At 54.6% G+C, this 21,772-nt stretch overlaps 1 protein-coding gene across 1 annotated transcript in view; it reads left to right on the top strand.

The window, feature by feature from the left end:
- The window catches only part of JPH3 (junctophilin 3), a 57,281-nt gene that overhangs the window by 8,397 nt on the left and 27,112 nt on the right, over positions 1-21,772 (top strand). The window contains exon 2 of the mRNA XM_075039879.1: positions 8,505-9,282. Coding sequence (XP_074895980.1) covers positions 8,505-9,282 — 778 coding nt within the window. The remainder of the gene's footprint in view (positions 1-8,504; positions 9,283-21,772) is intronic.

Here is a 21,772-nt window from a genome sequence, read left to right as displayed (position 1 = left end):
TCTTTGCGATACTGTGACGCACATTAATGTTTGCCAGTGAGGGAAGTAGCTTCATTCTGCTGATCTCCTGATTGCAAAGTATCTTTGGGGCAGGCATCGTGGCAATGAGAACGCAAAGGACTCCCCATGTTTTGGATGGGGCTCATATTCCTCAGATGAGCGTTCTCGCCACATGTGAACCTGCCTTTCAGATGGTTTTCCCTATGGAGAACAGTTGAGCAATCTGTGATATTTCAGCCAGAGTTACTTTAGGTTGTTATTTGCATGCACAGAGGAGGAGGCAGACTCCCTGGCTGTGGTGTGAGGCTGTATAAATCCATCTCCTCTCTCCTACCCCCAGATTTTGCTCCCGCAGAGATGCCCAGCGAGGTGCTGGCCCTGCCGGGGCCAGCCCTGCACCCATCTCTGCCTGCTTGCAAAGTGTCTCCTATGGTACCTCATGCAAACCCAACCACCCCACTGTTTTGTTTGCTTAGAGGGAGGGTCCCTGCCATTTAGCTTTAAAAAGTGCAAGCTAACCATGCTGATATGAGCTGCAGACCTGTAATGATTTATTATTTGTTGAGCCCCAGCAACAGACTTAATGCTACTCAGCACCCAGGCAGTAGAAAGCAGCCCATGACAGCTCTGCTTTAGTCCTCTTCTTCTCCTCTCTTCTCTGCTCTGCCGCCTTCTCCTTTCCCTCTTCCCCTTCTCTCCTCCACAGATGCCTAGACCTCACTGTGCCCGTCGTGTATGTATGTATCCAGCCTCGCATTAAGCTATATGACTAACATCCATCACGTGTTTATGCCTGCAGATTATATTTGCATACTCAAAAATCCATATTTTATTTCTTCCCCTCTGTAAGCAGTTACCAGAGCATATTTTTGGCAAATTAGCAGCCACGGCAGAAGCATCTGACTGTGTTTTTAGCATGGCTTGGTGATGGTCAGAGGCCCGGAGAGCCTTGGCAGGGCTGGGGAGAGGTAATTTCCCGCTGACGCCGTATCCGTGCGGTGTTGCATCGCTGATTCCCAACGCACGTGGCAAGACCTAGCCCTCCATACCATGCCCGGGTGGGATTTAGGTGAGCATCTGGGGGACGATTGCTGCTCTCCGACCGGCAGCTGGGGACAGGGCAGGGAATGCAAGTCACCCAGCGCGACGCCTTGTCCTGCTGCCAGGAGTGATAATGCAGGAAAGATGGCTCTTGGGAAGTCTTGGCAAAAAAACACGCACCCACGTGCACGCTCGGGAGGACCCGTACATGCAGGTAGCGCGCCTGGGGGGGGCACATTTTTGCCAGCGAGGTCCCCTGATTGCTGGACTTCATCTGGGGTGGCCGGCAAGGGTGTCCCCATTATCACTCCATCAGGACTGAGGCTGAATTAGCATCCTCCAGTCCTCTCTCTTCTCTCCCACATCTCCTCTTTGGGATGGATGCTTCTGAGATGCTAAACGTGATTTGTGCATGAATCCTCCCTCGGCCTTTCTGATATCAAATAGCTGGAAAGTGATATCTCTAAAACTTGCTCCTGTCGTAATTCAAGAGACCGGCCTAATTATTGCCATCGGATGGCTTTAATTAATATGTTGCAGAGTTCAGAGATGAGGAGGGGTGAGCGTACCAAGAAAGATCTTTCGCAAGATAAACTAGCAATTTGCAAGGCCTAATTACTTCGGCTTGGTTTGGAAAAGTGGACGGGCACTTTGGACAACTCAGACCTCGTTCCCAAATTTTGCTGAGTGGCGAAAGTGAGCTGGGAGGTTTGGATCACTGCCGTTGCCGAACAGAGTCACCGTAACAGGCAGATCTGGCTGTGCTTCAAGGATGGGACAGAGGCTACAGAGGAACCTGCCCTTTGAAGCCTGCTGCTTTTGTGTTCTGTGAAAGCCTGCGTAGCTGCGCCCGTGTCGCTGATTATTTTAGCTAAACTGGAAATAGCTTGCATTGACCCGTGGTAGTAGGTTATTTGTATTTTTTTAACTCTTATTTTTAAATGGGTTTTCTACGCATTTGACTTTTTCCGAGGTCATGTTGTGATAATAGTATGTATGCGTCCACGGGCCTCAAAATGCTTTACAACATCCTAAATAGCTGCTTGAATTTCTCCATACAGAAACTGAAGTGGAGCAAGGCAGGGCAGGTCTGTGCAAACCTCCCCGCGGGCTTTACCCCGTGTGCTTGCCAAGGGCTTTGTCCTGTAGGACACGGAACCAGCCGTCTCGGTTCGGGAAAAGCCTGCGAGCAGCGTTCGGTCCGTAAAGCTTGTACTTAATGGTGTTCTTGGGCTGGAGCCAGAGGGCTCAGCAGCCTGCAAAATGCCAAATCCTTGGGTACAGGGAGAGGGAGGAAAGGAATGCAGCCATTCCAACCCCCCCAAATCATGACTTCTGTCTCCTTCCAATGCCACGGTGAAGATGGACAGGGTTTATATCCAAGTGCACGATCCCACCTTGGGCCAAGGGAAGCCCCACGTACGTGGCTGGGCTGTGAGCAGCTCATCTTCATCCCTTGGGGCTTCCCCCTGCATCGTTCAAAATCCATCTATTTTTCCGGTGTGCCGTAAGGGAACTCCCAGTGCTGATTATTTGTCTGAAAGCCAGACTCCCCTGGGCATTGGTGTTGGTCTTCGCCATCTCTCCGTAAGCAGGAGAGGACTGCGGGTGCCAGGCAGCCCCTCAGCTCGGGGCAGCAAGCGGCAACGCCGGGCGCTTTCCACCCTCTGGCATGTCTCACCTTCTCCTGCTGAGTGGCAATGCTGTAGACCACCTCCATCTGGGCCAGAAGGGCCATTTTCTAGATGTTTCAGGTCTCCTTTCCCTCTCCATCGCTCTCTTATGTGCAAAAGGCACCTGGTACGGAGACAAATGGCATCAGTGAAGTGATTCTCCTTCTTACCCGAGGTTGCAGCCCGGGGTGCTGCGTGTGGGAAGAGCAAGCCAGGAGTTGGTTGCCTCTTCCCAGCCGTGGTGAAGACCTCGTCTGCAAAAGCGAGTGGTTCCCTCTGCGGTCCTGGGCCCATGAGCACCCACGCAAGCCTTGCCACAGCGGCTGTACCCTGGGGAGAGGAGCTGGAGCTGGGTCTCCTCCTTCCCTGCTCCCCAGGAAGATCCCCAGAAACTCTTTGGCAAAGCCAAGAAAATGAATGGAAAGCTGTCGTTCTTCCTGGTGTCTGTAATGCCTCAGATCCTCCCGGAGAGCTTTGCATAGGAGCTAATTAGTCTTCCCCATACCCAGCTGAATCGCTGGAGTGCCGAGGCATTATCCGTCTTTCCAGCAGGGAACACGGAGGCACAGGGGTTGCACCCAGCTGTCTCGCTGACGGCTTCGCATGGGTCCTGCTCACCTCCCCAATTCTGCAAGGTGCAAACCAGGGTAAACACTGATTTGGGGGATTTTGGCATTATGGGGACAACAGGAGCAGCCCTGCAGACTCCCTGCTCTCTTCCCAGAATGACTTTTAGCCTCCTGAGCCAAATGCTGAGAAAGCGCTGAATAACTGCAACAAATTAGATTACTTTTTGGTACTCGTCATTTCTCAAAACATATGATCTTCTGCTGGAGCATCAGGAATGATGCTTTGGAGGCCAGTGACTTCTCGCTTTCTGCTTTCAGCCTGGCTGGCTCTGGCCAAGAATGGGGCTCTGCACGGTCCTCAAGGCAATGGAAATTCCTGAGTTTTAGAAGCCGTTTGGAAACAACCCAGCCTTGCTCCAAGGGGAGCGAGCCAAAAAAACCCCAAAACCCAGGCTAAAGAACACAAGTGAAAGTGGCCAACAACCACATTGCTCATTTTCTTCTCTCCATGTTTCCATCCCATCCTGACTTTCTCCTCTTTCCCACGAACCCGTTCCCTTTCTCACGCTCCATCTGCTGTTTCTGAAAGAGGAATATTCTCGCCGATCCATCTTTCAGGATGACCTCAGTTATTTTCTCCTAGCCTCAGATTATGCCCTCTCCTTATCTCTGCTCCCCACGCATGCACACGCATGTCCACATCCCCACCCTTCCTGGCATCACCTTTATCTTGGCCAAATCCCGCTGGAGCAATTACACCAGGAGTCAAGAAATCTTCCCTGGGGTAAAACCGTGGCGAGGGACAGCACAACCTGCTTATTCCCTCGGGCTCTGATTTTGCTGCAAAATTCCCATTCCCAGGGCAAGATCCGTCCCTTTTTTCAGCCGGATTGTGGTGGTGGCTGAGATTTCTTGGCTTGGCTGTCCAGTGCTCTCCTATCATGCATCTGCTCTTGTCCACGACTTCCATCCAGCCCTACCTCTGGCCACACAGCTCGGCTGCCTGCGGCTGCCTGCACGATGCTGCCCTGATCGCGTAATGGATGCTGCATTTTCCCCGATGCAATCACTCCATTAATCTCACACAATTAATGCTTCAGGAAGCATTTTGCAAATATTGATAGCAAGGAAAGAGCTACAATGCAGAAATGGCTGCTGCTTCAGTTGTGTTACCGTAGTAAGTCACAAATTACCTACCTCAGGAGGATTTTGTTTCCGTGTCCAAGACTTTCTTGGCTGCTCTTTGTCCTTTTTGCCCAGTGCAAAGGGGCCACACAGACATGGGATAGATATTTGGGGCATCTTGGAGGCATCCATAAGAATGACCTGCATGGCTGGGGGGAAGAGGTTGGCACATTTTCCTCCCCAGCAATTCTCCTCCATCCCTGTGGCTTTGCCTCTTTTCCATAGGGCCCCAGCTTAGGCAATGCAATCAGCTTGTAGCCAGGATTGTGGTAGAGTTGGCTTGTTCCCTGCTTCCCATCCCAACGGAGGCATGATCCCCTCTTGCACACAGTTAAAGAGGGCATCTGCTCTTCTGCCCCGACCTTGGGAGCTGCTCAGCTCCCTACATTTGCACTGAAGTCCTTGAGGACCTCTGTTCAGCACCTCAGCGGATCAGTCTGGGGAACTTTTGCATCAGACGTGCTTGTCCCATTACACCCAGCCCCATCCTACGGTCCCCGCTGCACGGCTTTCCCGTGGCACGCTCCCTTTTCAGCTCCCTAGCTCTGAAACAGCTATAGCCGGCTCATCCTGGCACGTAAAGTGGAAAATCGTAAAATCCTGTTTCCTCTGCAGGGAGAAAGAGTCTCCCGGCTCCTTGTGAGATTAAGCTTTGTGCATATATCTGAAAATGTTAGGGGGCAGAGGTTAAGCTGAGCAGTGCAAGGGGAGGAGGTGACAGTGCTTAGCAATGCAGATCAGATGGCTCTGAGACCTTCCAGCGTTCATGGCCAAATCCTGGGATATTTAGGGGTTTAAAACATAATGAAGTCAGATGAAGGAAGGAGTGCTGTTTGGGTGAGGAAGGATGGATGAACTCAGGTCCCTGGAAGGAAGTTTTTTGATCTCCTGGTGGCCATGAAGGTGGCCAGATGTCTCGGTGGCCATCAGGGAGGTGACCGTGCCCTCCTAGGCAATCCCCAGAGGCAATCCATTCTGTTGCCTCCAGCAGGGAAGCAATCAGGAAAGCAACAATACCCATGAAAACAGATTTGGGGTTTGGGTTTTGCGCTCTGCTAGGAGTCGCTCCATGATGCTGGAAGGGGAGAAACAGGCTGGGATGGCTCCTCAAGTCCTTGTATCCTCTGCCTAGAAAAATCAGCCTTGCCAAGGAGATGCAGCGATTGCTCCTGGCAGCCTGGCAATTCTAGGAGTAGGTTTTAAGGCCACACAAAGATGACAGCTTCCCAGGCACCTCTGCCTTGCTGGAGATACGCACAGGCGCTGGCTGCAGCTGTAACCTGCTGTGACCAATTTGCCACCTCTGCTCCAGCTGAGATGCGCTGTCACGCCTGCTCCGAGAGCGCTTTGTTCTGCTTTTTGCCGCTGCCTCTGGTTTTCAGCAAAGGGCCGAGCTTGCTTTACGGTGCTTCAGTTTAATCCGCTTTTTTTTTTTTTTTTTCAGCTGCAGATTTGCTAGGGGACAGGGAGGTCAAGGGACCTGCCTGGGGACAGGGACTGAGTCAAGGGGTTCAGCTGAGGGAAAAGGAGTCCAGGACTTGGGCAGGGCAGCTCTGACGGATCTCATGCAGGACCTTTTCTCCCTGTCCCCTTGCCCACACTGGCATCTTTCCCTGAAACCCACTGAATCCATCTCTAGGGGAAACAGGAGGCTGAGCGTGGTGCGAGGACATCCCAAGCCATCCTGGGGGCTCCCTTTGCGGGGGTGCTGGGTGAAATCTCTCTCACCTAGCTGCTGCCCATCACCCCCAGAAGGTTGTCCCGCTGAGATGCTCTGGGAAGGAACCAGAAAGGGGAGGGAGACGGTGCCAGGTCTGCGGGGGATGGACGGAGAGCTTGGTGGGCTCTCCCCTGCCACAGGCACCATTCCAGGGTACCACTGGGCACGGGGAGAGCTGTGGGTGCACGGCATCGGTTGTTGCCTGTTCTTGGGGACACCAAAGTGGGCTGCAGCGGGGCAAGCCGGGCTCACTGCTCAAACCCAACCACGGGACATGTCTGATGTCTCCTCTGAGCTGTTTGCCCACCGTCTTGCTGGTTGTCCCCCATCCTTTTCCATACCAGCACTGCCACCACCTCCTTGCTTTGCCCTACCGGTGCCTGCTATAATCCTGGTTCTCTGCCTCCCTCCCCGGTGCTAATCCTATAAAACCTCGGTAAATCCTGCCCGCCTGGCCCTGCCTCTCGATGTCCCTTCTCTGAGGTAGTCTTTGCGGGGTCCCCTAGGTTGGGGCTGGCATTTTTTTGGGGTGCACAAGGCTGTCACCCAGATAATGTAGCACCCTGGGGGATTGCTTGCATTGGAGCACCGAGGAGGATGCCTGAGCCCCAGGGGGTTTGTGCAAAGCGCTGGGAGCTGTTAGATAAAACAGATGATGCACCCCAAAATATACCCCAAAATGTGCCTGGGTGCTGGTTTCATGCTCTTGGAAAACAGTTCCCGTGCTCAGCGTGAGCCGCTCCAGCCTGTGCCCATCTCCAGAGCTACTGCTGAGCCCAGGGAGCGGGCAGTGGAAACCCCCAAGGGAGCCCTCGGGGTAGGGTCGGGATGAGGAATGAAACGGAGCAAAAGGATACGTAGCTTAGGGTTGGGATTGCTCCTTGCAGTGAGAGTAGAGTTTATCTGGGCTGAGGATGGCCAGCACAGCCTGTTTTAATAATCCCTTCCGCCGGGATGTTGGAAAATGTTAGGAGGGAACACGCTGCAGCAAGGCGGATAGGTCTCAAGGAACAAAATTTTTGCAGCCAAAAGAGCCGGCTCAGGTGGACCCGACGGGTTGCTCATGTCTGTGAATCGTGGCCCGATCGCTAAGGGCAAAGAGCATCTTGTGCAGAGAGGGGATGGAAAGCCTCTGTCGGACTGAGCCGGCAGTAATCATCCAGGCTGTTTTCATCGGGGCCGTTTCGGTTTGATTCTCACCGGGTTCACTGTTTCAGCAAGTCTATTTTAAGACTCCTTTGGCGAGAGGGAGCGGGGCTGGTGCGAAGGGAGGCCCCGATGCTGCAAGGTGTTGCCTGCGGCCATCCCGGTGTGGTGCCCTGCTCTTTGCATCGCCGGCCGGGGATGGGAGGCAGCAGGGCAGCCCCAGGCTGGAACCGGCCACAGCATCCCAGTAGCACCAGTGCCAGGCGAGGAGCCGTCCTCGGGCTCATCAATCCACCCCGCGAGGGCTTAGGCGGGCAGTGAATCAGTGCATCTCAAGCTAGTCCAGAAAAGATTAAGCCGACCTAAGAATAAAAACAAGCCCTGCAGTTCAACTGGCTGGGATAAAACGAGAAAGCGTGCCAATCGCCGAGCTCCAGGAGGGGAAGGGATTATAAACCCCGGGCAGATTATCACCACGCGTGTCGGTGCACAGGGCAGGCGTTATGCTCCGGTTGTGTTTCCCGGGCTGGATGGGTTTCTTGTGCCTCCATTCCCAGGGCTGCGGCGAGGTCCCGTGTGCATTTCATCCCGCTAATGACCAGTTAAGCAACTCCAGTAAATGCCCACGCAAATGTAGGAGTTCAAACTGGGGCACATTTCCAAGGAGAATAACCAAATGGATGTCTCCCCATGAGGCCTTTATTTCTATAGAGCCTCTCCCTTCCGCTACGCGCCGGATGAAAGGCGCTGTGTATATAAATAAATGCATTGTAATATACCATCCGCTTTGATCACTGCCGGCAGCATGGATGGGATCGGAGTCTGCTCCTGGATAACGATTCCCCTACCCCGTCTCCCCGCTCCCTTCCCTTTCAAATTAGGGGCTGATCTAAGGGGCAGTTCCTCGAAGCGTCGCTCCGTGCTCAGCGATGCCTTGGCTGGTTTCTGATATTTCTGCGCTGCAGCCGGAGTGCGTGCCTGCAATCCAACCAAGATGTTATTTTTTTCCTCCCACAACGTGACATTACAATCCTTGTCATGGAGATGGGACTGGGATCCAGAGCTGCATTTTGCTGTCCCTGCTAACGAAGGGCTTGTAAAGGATGCGGTTAGTGGTCCACGGGATGCCATGCCATGAAACCCCTCTTTGCTTTTGTCTCTTCTTCCCAGGGACATACCAGGGCCAGTGGGTCGGAGGGATGCGCCAGGGTTACGGCGTCCGGCAGAGCGTTCCCTACGGCATGGCTGCGGTTATCAGGTCACCCCTGAGGACGTCCATCAACTCCCTGCGCAGCGAGCACACCAACGGCACGGCGCTGCACCCTGACTCCTCGCCGGCGGTGGCCGGCAGCCCTGCCGTCTCCCGGGGTGGCTTCGTCCTCATGGCCCACAGCGATGCCGAGATCCTCAAGAGCAAGAAGAAGGGCATCTTCCGGCGGTCGCTGCTGAGCGGGCTCAAGCTCCGTAAGTCCGAGTCCAAGAGCTCCTTGGCCAGCCAGCGGAGCAAGCAGAGCTCTTTCCGGAGCGAAGCCGGGATGAGCACGGTCAGCTCCACCGCCAGCGACATCAACTCCACCATCAGCCTGGGCGAGGGCGAAGCCGAGCTCTCCGTCATCGAAGACGACATCGACGCCACCACCACCGAGATCTACGTTGGCGAGTGGAAGAACGACAAGCGGTCAGGTTTCGGGGTGAGCCAGCGCTCGGACGGGCTGAAGTACGAGGGAGAATGGGCCAACAACAAGCGCCACGGCTACGGCTGCATGACGTTCCCCGACGGCACCAAGGAGGAGGGCAAGTACAAGCAGAACATCCTGGTCAGCGGCAAGAGGAAGAACCTCATCCCGCTGCGGGCCAGCAAGATCCGTGAGAAGGTGGATCGGGCCGTCGAGGCGGCCGAGCGGGCAGCCACCATCGCCAAGCAGAAAGCGGAGATCGCGGCGTCCAGGTAAGGTGGTCCCCGTCCCGACACGGCGTCTCGGCATGGGTCTCGTCCTGACGGCTGCGGTTTGGTGGGAGAAGTGGGATAAGAGTTTTTGCGGTAATGGGTGCTTGGGGGGCGTATTTTAGGGAAGCTGCTGGAGGCAGGCAAGCGTTGCGGTGGGCACAGGCGGCGGTCGGTGCTATCTGGACCCCACAGCAGGAGTGGGCAGCATCCTGGAAAGCCAAGCCGCTGGGCTTGCCCAAGCCTCATGGGTGGTGTTCAAAATGGGTTGGATCCAAGCCGAATTGTCCCTCTGCTAACTCCGAGCGGGCTGTGGATGCGCGACCTTCCCGAACCAGCCGGTGAGGCCATGCGGGGTCACCCAGAGCGGTGCGTTCACTGCAGCCTGTGCAGGGAGGGCTGCATCGTGGTGGGACTGCACTTGTGGGTCACGGTGTGGGGCTCACAGGCTGGTAGCTGTCACTTAGGAGGATATCCCTGGGTTATCTTCCTCCTTTCCTCCCTACCCTCTTTAATAAGTAGGATGATACCCTTAGCAGAATAGCTCCTGAGATGCTGTTTGCCTGTATCCTCTGTCTGACATAGCCAAGATGAACCGTCCCAGGGTTGGCCTGTGCTGGGAGGATTCCCAGCTATTTCTGTTCCCAAAAGAGGTTTTGAGTGGAAAAGCCGTCAAATAGCTGGCTGCAGCTGATGCTTGCGGAGGGTTTGCCTTCACTAAGGCTATTCTAGAGAGCAGCAGATCTGGGTGCCCAAATAATTCCTACAAGCCCCAGGAAGCCCCCATTCCCCGGGCTGGCTGTAGCCATCATCAAACCGCTCAGTGATTCAGAGCAGGGACCTGATCCGGCTGAAAACCAGCAGGAGGGAGGGGGAGAAAGGCGTCACGTCTAATTTAGGTTGAAATAGGGTCCATCTCCCAGCTCAAAGCAGGGCCAACTCAAGCGCCTGCAGGCTGGCTCCCAAAATGAGCCTGGAGCTTCGTGACTTGCAGCGAGCACCCAGACGAGAGGTGAGCCGAGGAGGAAAGGCTCCTCTGCCGAATTCAGGGTTCTTTGTATCACTTTTTAGGGTTGGTTTAATAGAGCGTGGACATTCCTTTCTGGTTTCTGAGCAAGTGCTGTATAGCAGCCAAGCTGGGGAAAAAGGGCTGGGGACAGGGGAAAAACCCAGGTACCTCCTCAGTTGCCTGTGCTGGATTAATTGTTGGGTCTGGATCATTTGTATGCAGAGTCACACTTGAAATCTTTATCAGCATGTCTGCCGATGACTTATCTGCAATATGAATGAGACTCCCAGGCCTGCTTTGGGAGCATATTTGGGCTTGATGATGCTTTCGAGCTGATGTTGTATCAAATTGTTGTCAAAGCTTTGGGAAAAAAAAAAAAAAATCCCACTAGATTGCCAGGTAGGAAACAGACTGCAGAGCAGCGGAAAGACCAGATCTTTCCCTGTGATCTGGGGATGTGAATGCCTCGATACAAAGGCCCGAATCCTGGAAATGTGGAGCTCTAGTCTGCCGTGGGATGCCGGGTCTGAGAACCTGAGCATCCTCCGTGCCCAGGTGGTAATGGTCCTGGAAAGCCACGAGAGTGGGAGCGGGAAGAGATATGACATCCCCCCGCCTCCCCCCTGGCCACGTTGGAAATGCTTAATGAGCTCTTGGCATGTAATGTTCCACCTTCTGAGAGAGGAGAAGGAAAAAATCAAATCAGATAGGAACGCCAGGGCATGAATGCCTTCCTCCCCTGTACCAGCTGGGGGAATGCGGTCCTGAGCTCTGCTGGAGAGCAGCAGCAGTGCTGGGAGGCAGGATGCAGCCCATGATCACGCATGGGCAGGGAGGAGGAGAAAAGCTGTGGGATTTGGGAACCACCCAGAGGACCCCTTTAATCATCAGTGAAGACGCAAAGCAATAAATGAATGGGAGCGCGCTGCTTCGAGGATACTCCGTCAGAGACCGAACCTGGTCCCACCAGAAAACGCTCCGTGGGCAACCTGACGTCTCCATCCTGCAGCCCAGCTCCCTCCACCGTTTGCGCTCGGTCTTAACTAGTCTGTTCTTGACTAGACACATGTGGGAACCCGGGGCTTTGCTCTTTTTATGGCACAGCCATCGCCTCCGGTGCACGAGGGCTGCTGGCGTGTTGAAAAGCCCTTTATTGATCTGCCGCGCAGCCCATCTCTCGCTGAGCGAGCCGGGGACAGACAGACTCCAACGTGACGAGCGCTCCGCATTAGTGCTGGAGTACCAACCGCGAGTGACATCCGTCCCGGGAAATTTTCCTGCCTCTGTTAATGGCTTATGCTGAGGCCCCAAAACCTAGCAACAAAAAGTCAAACCGTTCGGCTACAGCCGGGCGGGATCGCAGGATTTAGGCTTTGCCGGAGACGCGGGGCGGGTGGGATTAGGTGGGCGTACAGGCTCAGCCCCAAAGTCTTGGAGGGTGTCTTGGGTTTGCAATTCGGCTGCACGCAGGAGAGGCCCAAGGACCTCAGCATGCAAGCAGGGAGAGTTGCTTTGTCTGAAACGTGCGATCCTTCGGCTCGAGCTCTTCCCCTTTGCGAGGGATTTTGCAGGGACAGCCTCTCAGCGTGCAGAACCAGAAGAGAGGAAGGTTTTACAAACCTAGAACCACCTAGAAAGGCTTTCATACAATTAGCCCCATTAACTTTAAAGCTTCTAAATGAATAAACACTCCCCTGCAGTGCCCACACCAAATTGCATCGTCCAAACGGAAAGAAATGCACAAAACAGGCAGTGGGCGCATTGGCGGAGGAATCCTGATGCTCATTTCGGTGGCTTTGGGGCTCAGGGGTGCAATATCCCCCGTCTCATACCAACATGAGCTCTGGCTTACCAGCACCTGGGGATTTTATAACAGCACTGGTGTGTGTCTGTGGATGTGCGTGCGTGTGTGTGTGTGTGTATTCTCTTCTGTCTAATAATATGGCTGAGTTCACTCTGCAGCCTTTCCCTTGGTGGGGGAAAATATGTGCCCACCCACGTATTTCATTAAATTTGTAAGAATTCAGTATTTTTGAAAACTCTACCGCTCTGTCAGATTTGGTTGGAATTGGCCAACACGTTCAAAAGTTATTAGTGTGGGAGTGATGGCATATAGATATATAAACAGCACAATCACATAAGTAAGCCCCATTTCCTGAGGAAAGTAGGCTAAAAACATAGTGTACTGAAGACAAGTAAATTGCATTCTTAAAGTTGTTTTAGTCTGAACAAAGTACAATGTTATCTGTGACACAGAAAAGTAAGCTCATTTAAGGAATAGTTTTTAGGTTTGGTAGATGATTTTCCTAAATTTTCTTCGGTGCAATTAAAATGAAATAACACTTAATTTCCTCTTATATCTGCTGCTCACTGAAATAGTTCGTGTAGAGTCAATGGGTGAGAAGGGCTACGAATCAGGTCTGAAAAGCTACCGTTGACATCAACTATTGGTTTTCAGAGGTAGCCAGGGAGGGAGCCCTTTTTCAGTCTATTTAAAATGAAGGTGCAGGGTGTCCACTTTGGGCTATGGGGTGCTTCATTCCCCTCTCATATCAGCCAAGAGCCATCACTCTTTCTGCTGCTACCCTGGAAGGATGAAGGATGCACTGGAGACACTGGCTCCCGTCTCATTAGAGATAATGTTCATACCTAAGGCGAATTGTCCATAGGCACTGGTGTGTCATGGTCAACTAAAATATAATATCCAGGCAAGAGAGGTAGGCCAGAAAGCTCATCCTTACCCCTTGGCTTTCAGCACAGCCACTGGCCGTGGCGGATAGATGCACGTGGAGCACTGGGGGGAACTCAGGACCGACTCCAGCTCTCTGTGACGGATGATGGTAGCTTTAATGCAGGGCAGACAGACCCTAATTCTCTCTAGGATTTCCTTCTGCTACCACAGTTCAAGGTTTTGTAATTAGCGGCTGGACTAGTTATGAGAGAAAGGGCCGTCACCGGTGCTAGGGATGTGAGTCCCAGAGATGGGCGGCATTAGGCAAGCACTCAGCTCCTCTCCAGCGCAAGCTTCGTGGGGCCCCTTGTTGTTCAGCACCTTAAATAACAGCTCATCGGAGCAGCCGGTCCCTAGCACCCCGGAGGGGATGCTGTTCTCAGGTTAGTCCTAAGTAATGCACTTCCAGGCATAATTATAGCCAAGCCATTCACCAACGATGAGAAAAATATAATTAAGCTCAATAGTCTCAGGAGGAGTCGGGCTACAAATTAGCACAGTGTCACTCAACTTCAGAAAGGGAAACTGGAGAAAAAAAGAAAAAGGAAGCGAATAAAGACGACCTGGCAGCGAGGACGGGTAAAGGAAAATGTCTGGACTCAGCATGGATGCTCCTTCAGGATGCTGCAGTGAGGGCGAAGCATCCATCCGCGTTTGACGTACAATGGGGAGCAGGAAGGCAAGAAAAGCCCTGGAGAGCTGAACAGTAAAGTGCAGAAGGTTGTTTGAGCCAAACAGGTATTTTCTTCAGAAAAATGGAAATGCAGCCCAGGCAAAACCCACAGAAAAGAATAGATTCTGCAGTTCTGATCCCAAACATTTTAAGTTGCGGTAATGTCACTACCGGCAGTACGCCGAGCCATAATAATGCTGCTTAATGCTCTCTCAGGCCTGCGCCTGCAGCTTTGCAATTGTACTTAGCTGCATTTGATTTAAGGTTTCTGCCGGCTTTTCTGATGCCTGGGGGAGGTGGCTGCGGGGCTCCGGCATTAGTCTCGCCCTAATCCCCGCCTCGTGCTGCCGGCGGGGCTTTCGCTGCGGATGGAGACCGGGGAGGAGGAGGGATGTGGGTTAGGGGGAACGCTGTGGCCCCAAAAGGGTTTTGTATCCCCCTTGCTTGGGTTGGGATGGCAGGGACGAGCCGGCAGCGGAGTGAAGCCGAAATGGGTCACAGCTGAAGTGGCGGCGGGGATGGGGCTGAGGAATTGTTTCAGGGATCGGATCAAGCGTGTCGGGGTCTCCCGCTGCCTCGTCCAGCCCCTCTTTGGGCACCTCTGGGTCCAGAAAAGGTTCCTCTAGTTCTGGCCCCTGGGAGAAGCGCTGCCCCTTTCCCCGCTGAGGCCATGCAAGGCAGCCGGAGCTTGGGCCGCGCAGGAGTCACCTCTACCCGTTAGCTGGGGACTGATGGGGTCACTGACGGCATCACCCGGTACCTGCTGGGTCTCGGGCAGGGAGAGCGTGCACCCTCCATCCCTTCCCAGTCTCTCCATCCCTTCCTGGAGGAGTGCAAAGAGACAGGGAGAAAAAAACACAGAGGGGATGGATGGAGGTGACTCAAAGGGTGAGATCGGCTGGAGCGGGAGGTAATTCTCGTGACGGCAGCATTTTCTTTTTCCTTCCTGCCCTCTCTCCCCTCAGACAGCCCCTGTGCAATGCAGAGAGGAGCAAAGCCCAGGGCTGGCAGCTTCCAACAGGCTTTACCATTGACAGAGAGCCGAGCTGAGCTGCGGCAAGGCACGCCGACTTTCCTTTCTGCCAGCTCCTTCCCTCTGCCACCTCCCTCCCTCCCTCCTGCCCGTGCACAGGCTCCGGCGTGTTGACAGGGGTCGGGCGATACCACGGCGGCAGAGATTAGGATCAGCTGTTATTCCTCCTGTTCGTGTGTCGCTGTCAACCGGGATGACACGGGCACCTCTGACTCACGGCAAGCGCAATTTCCACCTCTAGTCCAGGACACACGAGGAACGACACATCCCCGGATGGCATCCCACGGCATCGCATCCCTACCCGTCGCCGGCTCTTGCGGGACCTGCTCTCTGCACCGTGACTGTTTAAGTCCTCCCGCGATGCCAATTTAATAACTTCCTGCTCAGACAGGATTTGCGGCGTTAAGCCCTTTTGCGTCCGTGTCAAAAGTCAGGACTAGCCAGCACGCTCGCGCAGGGCCAGCTCTGCGTGTCCCCGACTGCCACCCCGCTGCGGTGCAGAGGTGCACGGACCTGAACAGGCTGGAAAATTAAGTGCCTTTCATAGGAATGGTGCTTTACAAAGTAAGCCAACTGGGAAAACCTCAGCAGGGTCTTTTTTAGCTGCTAGGAGAGCAGCTCAGCGTGGGTTTCGCTAGCCGTTCTCCTCTCATGGCTCTCCCATCCTTCAACCACGGCTGCTCCTCCCGACTCGGCAGCTCCCGCCGCCTTCCCTCTCCGCTGAGCCGAATATGAGCTAAAACACCCCAGCTCCGTGGCCCAGGTGTGCGACATGCATTCGTATAATAATTTCCAACGTTGCTAGGTCGTGATGGAATAACATGGGCAGAGCGGAGATTCACAGCCCGTTGGATTCGCCGTGGTCCCAGCCCGCTCTGCCCTCCTCCCCGCGCTCCTCGGGGATCTCAGAAATCCACGCGGTCCTGGCAGACACGGTTTGTGTTGCAGCAGACCCGCAGCAAAGCGCAGCTGGAGGGGCTGGTTTTGCCGTAGAGCGAAGCGGGAGAAGGGGTCTTGCGATGCAGGAGGAAGCGAAATGCCCGGTGGCAAAGCCGGGATGGGAGAGCCGTGCCGGTGCCTGCTCCGCGGTCGCTTTTGGACCAGATGGAAAAGGGTAGGGATGGCACCGGCTGGCAGTGAGGATGGGAGGGTGATTCACTCCCGGCAGCCGCTGCTTCCATGGGAATGGGCTACCCCGGAGACCTGGGCAGGAGGCAGGGAACAGAGTGGGGAGCCTGCCTCCTCCTCCTCCTCCTCCTTGCCAGCATCGCGTGGCAGCCCAGATCATCTGCCTGGTTTCTAATCCAAGCTTTTTACCTGCTTAGCACATGGGCTGAGCGGCCGGTGCTGTTGTCCTGCTGGGGCTGGCCCCACTGCAAGAATCAGCCCTTCTTGGGAGATGGTGCAGGATGATTTCAGCCCCCCCAAGCCGTGTTAGATCCCCCCCACTAACACAATAATCTCCTGCCTGCCCTGCCTGCCTGCACAGCCCAGGGAATGAGCTGAAGAAGAGGATGTTGAAGCCTCTTCTTCACGCTGACACCCACTAGCTTTGGGGTGGAGCAGCCCTTCATCAGATGGGGAAAAAAAAAAGAAAAAAGCCAACAACAACAACAACAACGAAAAAGCCAGCCCCTGATTTTCCTTTCTGCTGCTTTTCCTATTCAACGAGCAGAAACTGCAGCGTTGCTTTTCTCAGCGATCTTCAGGAGGGAAGGGAGACATCCTCCCCCAGCCTGCGCAGCTGCCTGGCAGGCGGGCTGGCTCGCAGCCCCGTCGCTCTCCTCCATCCTCATCCTCGCCCTTCGCGGGCTGCAAGGAGGTTGGTGGGGGTACACGCAAACCTGCCACCAAGCCCAAGGGCTAGAGGCGGACTGTAGCATCCCAGCCCCTCGCTGCCGTGTCCCGCCACCCTAAACGCCCTCCAGCCGTTCCGCCCTCCTGCTGCACCATGTCCCTGCCTGCTCCGGTGCTGCACCCCGGCAATGCTGCCCACCGAAGCTTTGATAGCGAAAGAGAGCCGAGGGAAAGGTTTGGGGTCCCTTACGCTACAGCTACGCTGCCTTCCCGTCTTGCGAGAGAGGCCTGAGTGCTTTTTTCCTCTCCCGGCTCCCGTTTTGGGTTTCCCGGCATGCGTTCCTCCAGCTGCGCTGCTCCCACCCCAGCCGCCCACCCAACCGGTTCCCTGCAGCAACAGCCCCAACACCCCCATGCTCTCGTACCCCCCCCCCCCGAAGCCCTTTCCTCCCTGGAGAGAGGCGAAAGCAATATCAGGAGCACAAACGAGATGAAAATGCAGAGCTGGGCAAAAATATTGAGTATTTTCCTTGCTGGTGTTCATGAGCATCGCTTCTCCCCGTGGCCAGGGATTGGGATGCTGGGGGGAGTGGTAATGCCGTGGCTGGGCTGGGGGGTCCTGGCAGTTGGTTTGAAAAACCTTGAGCAATGAGGTTTCTGTTGCCTCCTCCATGCAGGGCAAATGACAAGCTGTCCTGGCTTCCTAATCCAGGAAATTAAAGGATTTGACCATAGACCCCGCTAAGCGAATTTCCCCCCTGAAAATCCCAGGGGGATTTAACCCATGGATCCAACCGATTATCCCTTTAAAGTTGTGACTAAGAAAGGTCCCAATTCTTCAGGGTGCTGAGCACCCTAAAATCCCACCGCAGCAGCAACGTGGCTGTGCCTGGTGCTCAGCCCGCCGTCCGGCAAGACCTTCTTTTCAATTTTATCCCACCTTTGCCTTTCCTTTGCAATGGCGAGCAGCAGCCCTTTGCTGCCTGCTCACTGCCAGCTGGGACAGCAGAGCCTCACCACAACCGTGGCCTGAATCCACCCCGTCCCGTCCCCGTGTGTCACCCTCCAGGGACATGGCACGTTATTTGGGGACTGTTGGTTTTCCCGGTTTGACATCAGGAGCAGCCCACATGGGAGACAGACTGGGAGATGGGTGGGCTTTGTGCCGGCAGCACCAGCTCCTGTTCATGGACCTCGACGGTAGAAGGGAGCACAGGCTCAGGCCATATAGCTTTGCCGAGTTCATTCCGCTCAATTAAAGCACGTCTGGCATCCATCCCCAAAGCAAAACCTGCCAGAGATGGTGGTCCAAAGCAAGGTTGGGTCAGTGGACACCCCACCACGAAGCATCCTCGTCAGGCTCGATGGCTCGATGCTGCTGCCCTGAACGGCAATTCCTCGGGGTCGGACTTCCTTATGGAGAAGAAATGGGTTCATGGGCTCAAAGCTGGACACAGCGGTCGCGGTGGCTGTCCCACAGCCCCCCGCTGGCAGGTGGCCGTGGCCGGTCCCCATCCAACACAAGAAGAGCTTCAAACAACTGTGGCAGCTGGCAGCTCTTCCCCAACCCTTCGGTCCTGGGAACAAATCCTGCAGGAAAGCAGTGGCAGAGACAGCCAGGAATGAGGCGCTTTTCCAAGGGGAAAGGTGTGGGGCAAGACTCGGGCAGGGGCTGGTAGCCCTCTGGCTAACCCGAGTCGTATAAGTGGCCTCTCTGGGGAAACAGGCTGCAGCCTTCTCTCCGTTATCTGGCCGTGTCTTCTCTGTCTGATCCGTCTCTCATCACCATAGCACGGAGGTGAAGCATAAATAATTAAAAGCCCAGATTCTCTCCTGGCAGAGCCGGGCTCTGAGTCCCTTTCCCTGTTGTGCTGCTGGCTGCTTAAGTGGAAATTTTCAGGGCCGACTGCTGGCCTCGGGGCATGTCAGTGTTTGGGGACCAGAAAGGGCACCCGCTGCCCCAGCAGGTCCCCAGCGGCAGCATCCCATCCGGGAGATCCTGTGGGATGCTCGGGATGTGCTGGGATAAACAAGCACCCATCGGCTGCGGATCGAAGCCGGGTGCAGGCAGGCAGTGGGGCTGAGCGGGCAAACCCCATCTTGCATGCATGGCCCCCCCCCATCTTGAGAAGGCTGATGAGAAGTGGGCTATTTGGGGGTGCAGGCTGGCTTTTGGGCTCCTGGGTGTTCAAAAACCCCCAGGCGACAGGGAGGAGGAACCCATGCAGGCAGTGGGGATGGGGAAAGAGGCTCCTTCTGGGTGGGTTCTGAAGTTTGAGGCAGGCAGGAGCTGCTCGTTGCTGTGGCAACTGGGATGATATATTTTTTTTTCCCCCCCATGGTCCGCAGGGCTGCGGCCGGCACTTGCACCGCAGAGGGGGTCTGCCCACCCCTGCCTGGCTGCCCAGGGCTGAGAACAGCCCCGGAGGCACCCCCAGCCCCTCTCCCTCCTGCCTGCACCCACCGAGGGTGCGGGGGACCAGGTGATGTGTGCCACGGGACCGGGTCAGCCCCAATGAGAAAATTCACCAAACACTCCTGTCCCCTTCCATCCCTCCCCACGGGGACCAGAGCTGCGGAGACCGGTGACAGCAGCCTGGCACTGAACGCATTCCTGCAGCATTCTAGCATCTGATGTTGCTTTTAGTAGGGCTGATTTGGTGGGTACTGTTTCCAGCAGAGATTTCTGTGCAGGTCTATGTCCGACCAAACTCTCTGCACAGGGCTCGGCTGAACCGGGGGATGGTGGTACCCTGGGTTTGGGGCACAGCCAAGCAAGGTCCTCATCCCCACTTGGCACCTTCCAGGGTGGGTTAAGAGGGTGCTGTCTGTGGCATGCTTTCCTTGGGGAGCATTTTTATTCCGGTTGGCATTTTCCCTCTGGGTTGGCATTTTCTCGTCATTCCTGGGGGTTGCTGGTGTGCAGACTTGGGAGCTGGATGTGGTAGTGGGGGATGGAGATGATGCTGCTGTGTCCTGCATGTGGCTCTCTCCGACCAGCCTCTTTGGGGCTGGTTGCCCCTTACAGCAGAGAGAAGCTTCTCCATTATCACTAGGTCCATGCTGGCGAGGCTGAATGTGGCAAGAGATATGCAGAGTGGTGCCCATCACCATCACCTCGCTCCAGGCAGGGAATCGGCCTCCTCCCTGTGTGGAGCAAGACATGGATGTATTTGCTTTCCAAGCATCTCTTAGGGCCCTGGTGGTCGAAATACAGTTTTCCATCACTGGGCCGTTTTAACACATCCCTTAGACCGCTGTCTCCTACCCCACAAGGCTGGAGATGGCAGAGAAGTCCTGGAGGGTGAGACTGGATGTCAACCACCTCTCCTCTGACAGCTGGAGAGCATCCGTCCGTGCTCCTGAGGCCATTTCAGCTCCGTGTGTTGGCCTGAGTCCAGCCTGTGCTGGAACTAAAATATTAAGTTCAATTAAAAAAATTTATCATTGACCCTGGATGAGGTGTTTTTCTGCAGTTTGCTCTGAACTAGGCTGGGTTTTTGCTGTTGGGTGTTGGCTGGTTAAAATGGTGCGTGGCCAGAGGTACGTCATGGATCATCCCTATCCATCACCAGGGGAAAGGAGGACCATGAGCTCAAAGTTGCGCTGCCTCTTTCGGGCTTTTGTGGCTCCAACAGCGGAAAAAAAATGGCCTGGAAAGTTCATTTGCCAAATGTCTGTTTTGCTTGAGGTGACCAAAACTTGTGAAACTGCCAGAGCGTTTCAGCCAAAACCCAAACAGGGTGAAGGGTCAGGAAAGCAAAAAAGACTTTTCCTTGCGGTTCTGTTGAGCTTTGCTTCAGAATTTGGTTTGACTCGTTCGTTTTTTAGGCATCAAAATGAAACTGAAATTAAACGGACAGATCTGCTTTGCTTGCTTGTCATCGCCTCCCTCACCTGAAGTTTTTTGCTTGAACTCCCCAAATTCTCTGGTTCTGAGCATTTTTCCCTTGGCTGTAGGGAAGAGCCCCTAACGCTTCCCAAAGGGCCGGGCTGTGCCGCTGGCTCCTCGAAGGGATTTGAGGGCTTCCCTGGGGGAAGACCAGAGGGTCCCTCAGCTCCCTTCGCCCACAGCCTGGTTGACTTTCTCCCTCTGTGCTGCATTTTGCAGCTTTGGCATTGAGGTTGCCACCCCAGTCTCCATCCCGTGCGTGGTATCAGCCAAGCAAGGACACCAGTGTGAAAAACAGGGAGGAATGGGCTGTTTTGGGGAGCCTTCTGGTGATGGAGACCAGGGTGGGATGCTGATGGTCCACCAAAACCTCCACCTTTTGACCTGCAGCCTGGGGCAGCTGATGGCAGGAGGAGGTACCCAGTGTCCTCACTGAGCCAGGCTTTTTCTACCAGCCTTCATCCATCCCACAAAAGTTGCTCCAAATTTGTGTTTGGACTGGGGGTGATCATGTCCTGACCACATCTCTACCCTCCTGTCCTCGATAAATCCAGGAGGATGGGTAAAGTCACACCAGTCCACCTGTCCAGACCCCCTACGGTCAAGCCTCCCACCCAAAACCTGGCCTAACGAGCCTAATGAGCCGGGATGAGCTCGCGAGGGTTTTGGCGGTGCCGCCTTTGGAGCCAGCCTTGCCCGGAGACAGGGCGATGCAACCGGAATGCAGGATCCAGCCTGAAGTCATTACAGTCAGCAGCATGTACAGCCAAACTCAACGCTACACATGTCCAAGCAGGCTGAGTTATGGCTGCTTGGGGAGCTATAACTTGGCCTGTTGTGCATTTAAAAATCTCCACCCGAATGCGGCATTGATGTAGGGCTTTTCTGCTGTTCTGTTTTTGCATTTAATACAGACAGTATAGATCTGCAGTGTGCGGATGATCCAGCGCTGCCCAGGTTCCTTGGAGATTTTGTGCCTTTGCTTGCTTTTTCTTGGGCTTTTTCTTCTTTTATATTTTTCTTTTCCAAGGGTTGTTAGTGATTTCTTCCAACCTGTTTTGCCTCCTGCCTGAAAGTGGCAGGCTCGTTTGTAATGCGCTATTTTTGCACAGAGTTAGAGGAGCATTTGTGGCGTGGTTGTGCCTTTGGGACGTGTGCGTGGAGGGCTGTCTGCTGGCAGTCTGCGAGAGCAGGGGATGAAGAGGGGGACATCAGCGTTTCCCATTTCTCTTATGTACATTTTCCATTATGTACATGACAATTATCCAGTAAAATCGTGGAAACCTGCCCCATCCGAAACGCGACAGCTGGAAAGCAGGCAGCATCCCCCCTGCTCATTCCTTTCCCTTCCCTGAAGC

The sequence above is a fragment of the Buteo buteo genome, chromosome 11 (genome assembly GCF_964188355.1).
Source record: "Buteo buteo chromosome 11, bButBut1.hap1.1, whole genome shotgun sequence".
NCBI lineage: Eukaryota > Metazoa > Chordata > Aves > Accipitriformes > Accipitridae > Buteo > Buteo buteo.
The sequence above is the reverse complement of the archived record's forward strand: the minus strand, read 5'-3'. Positions and strand labels throughout refer to the sequence as shown.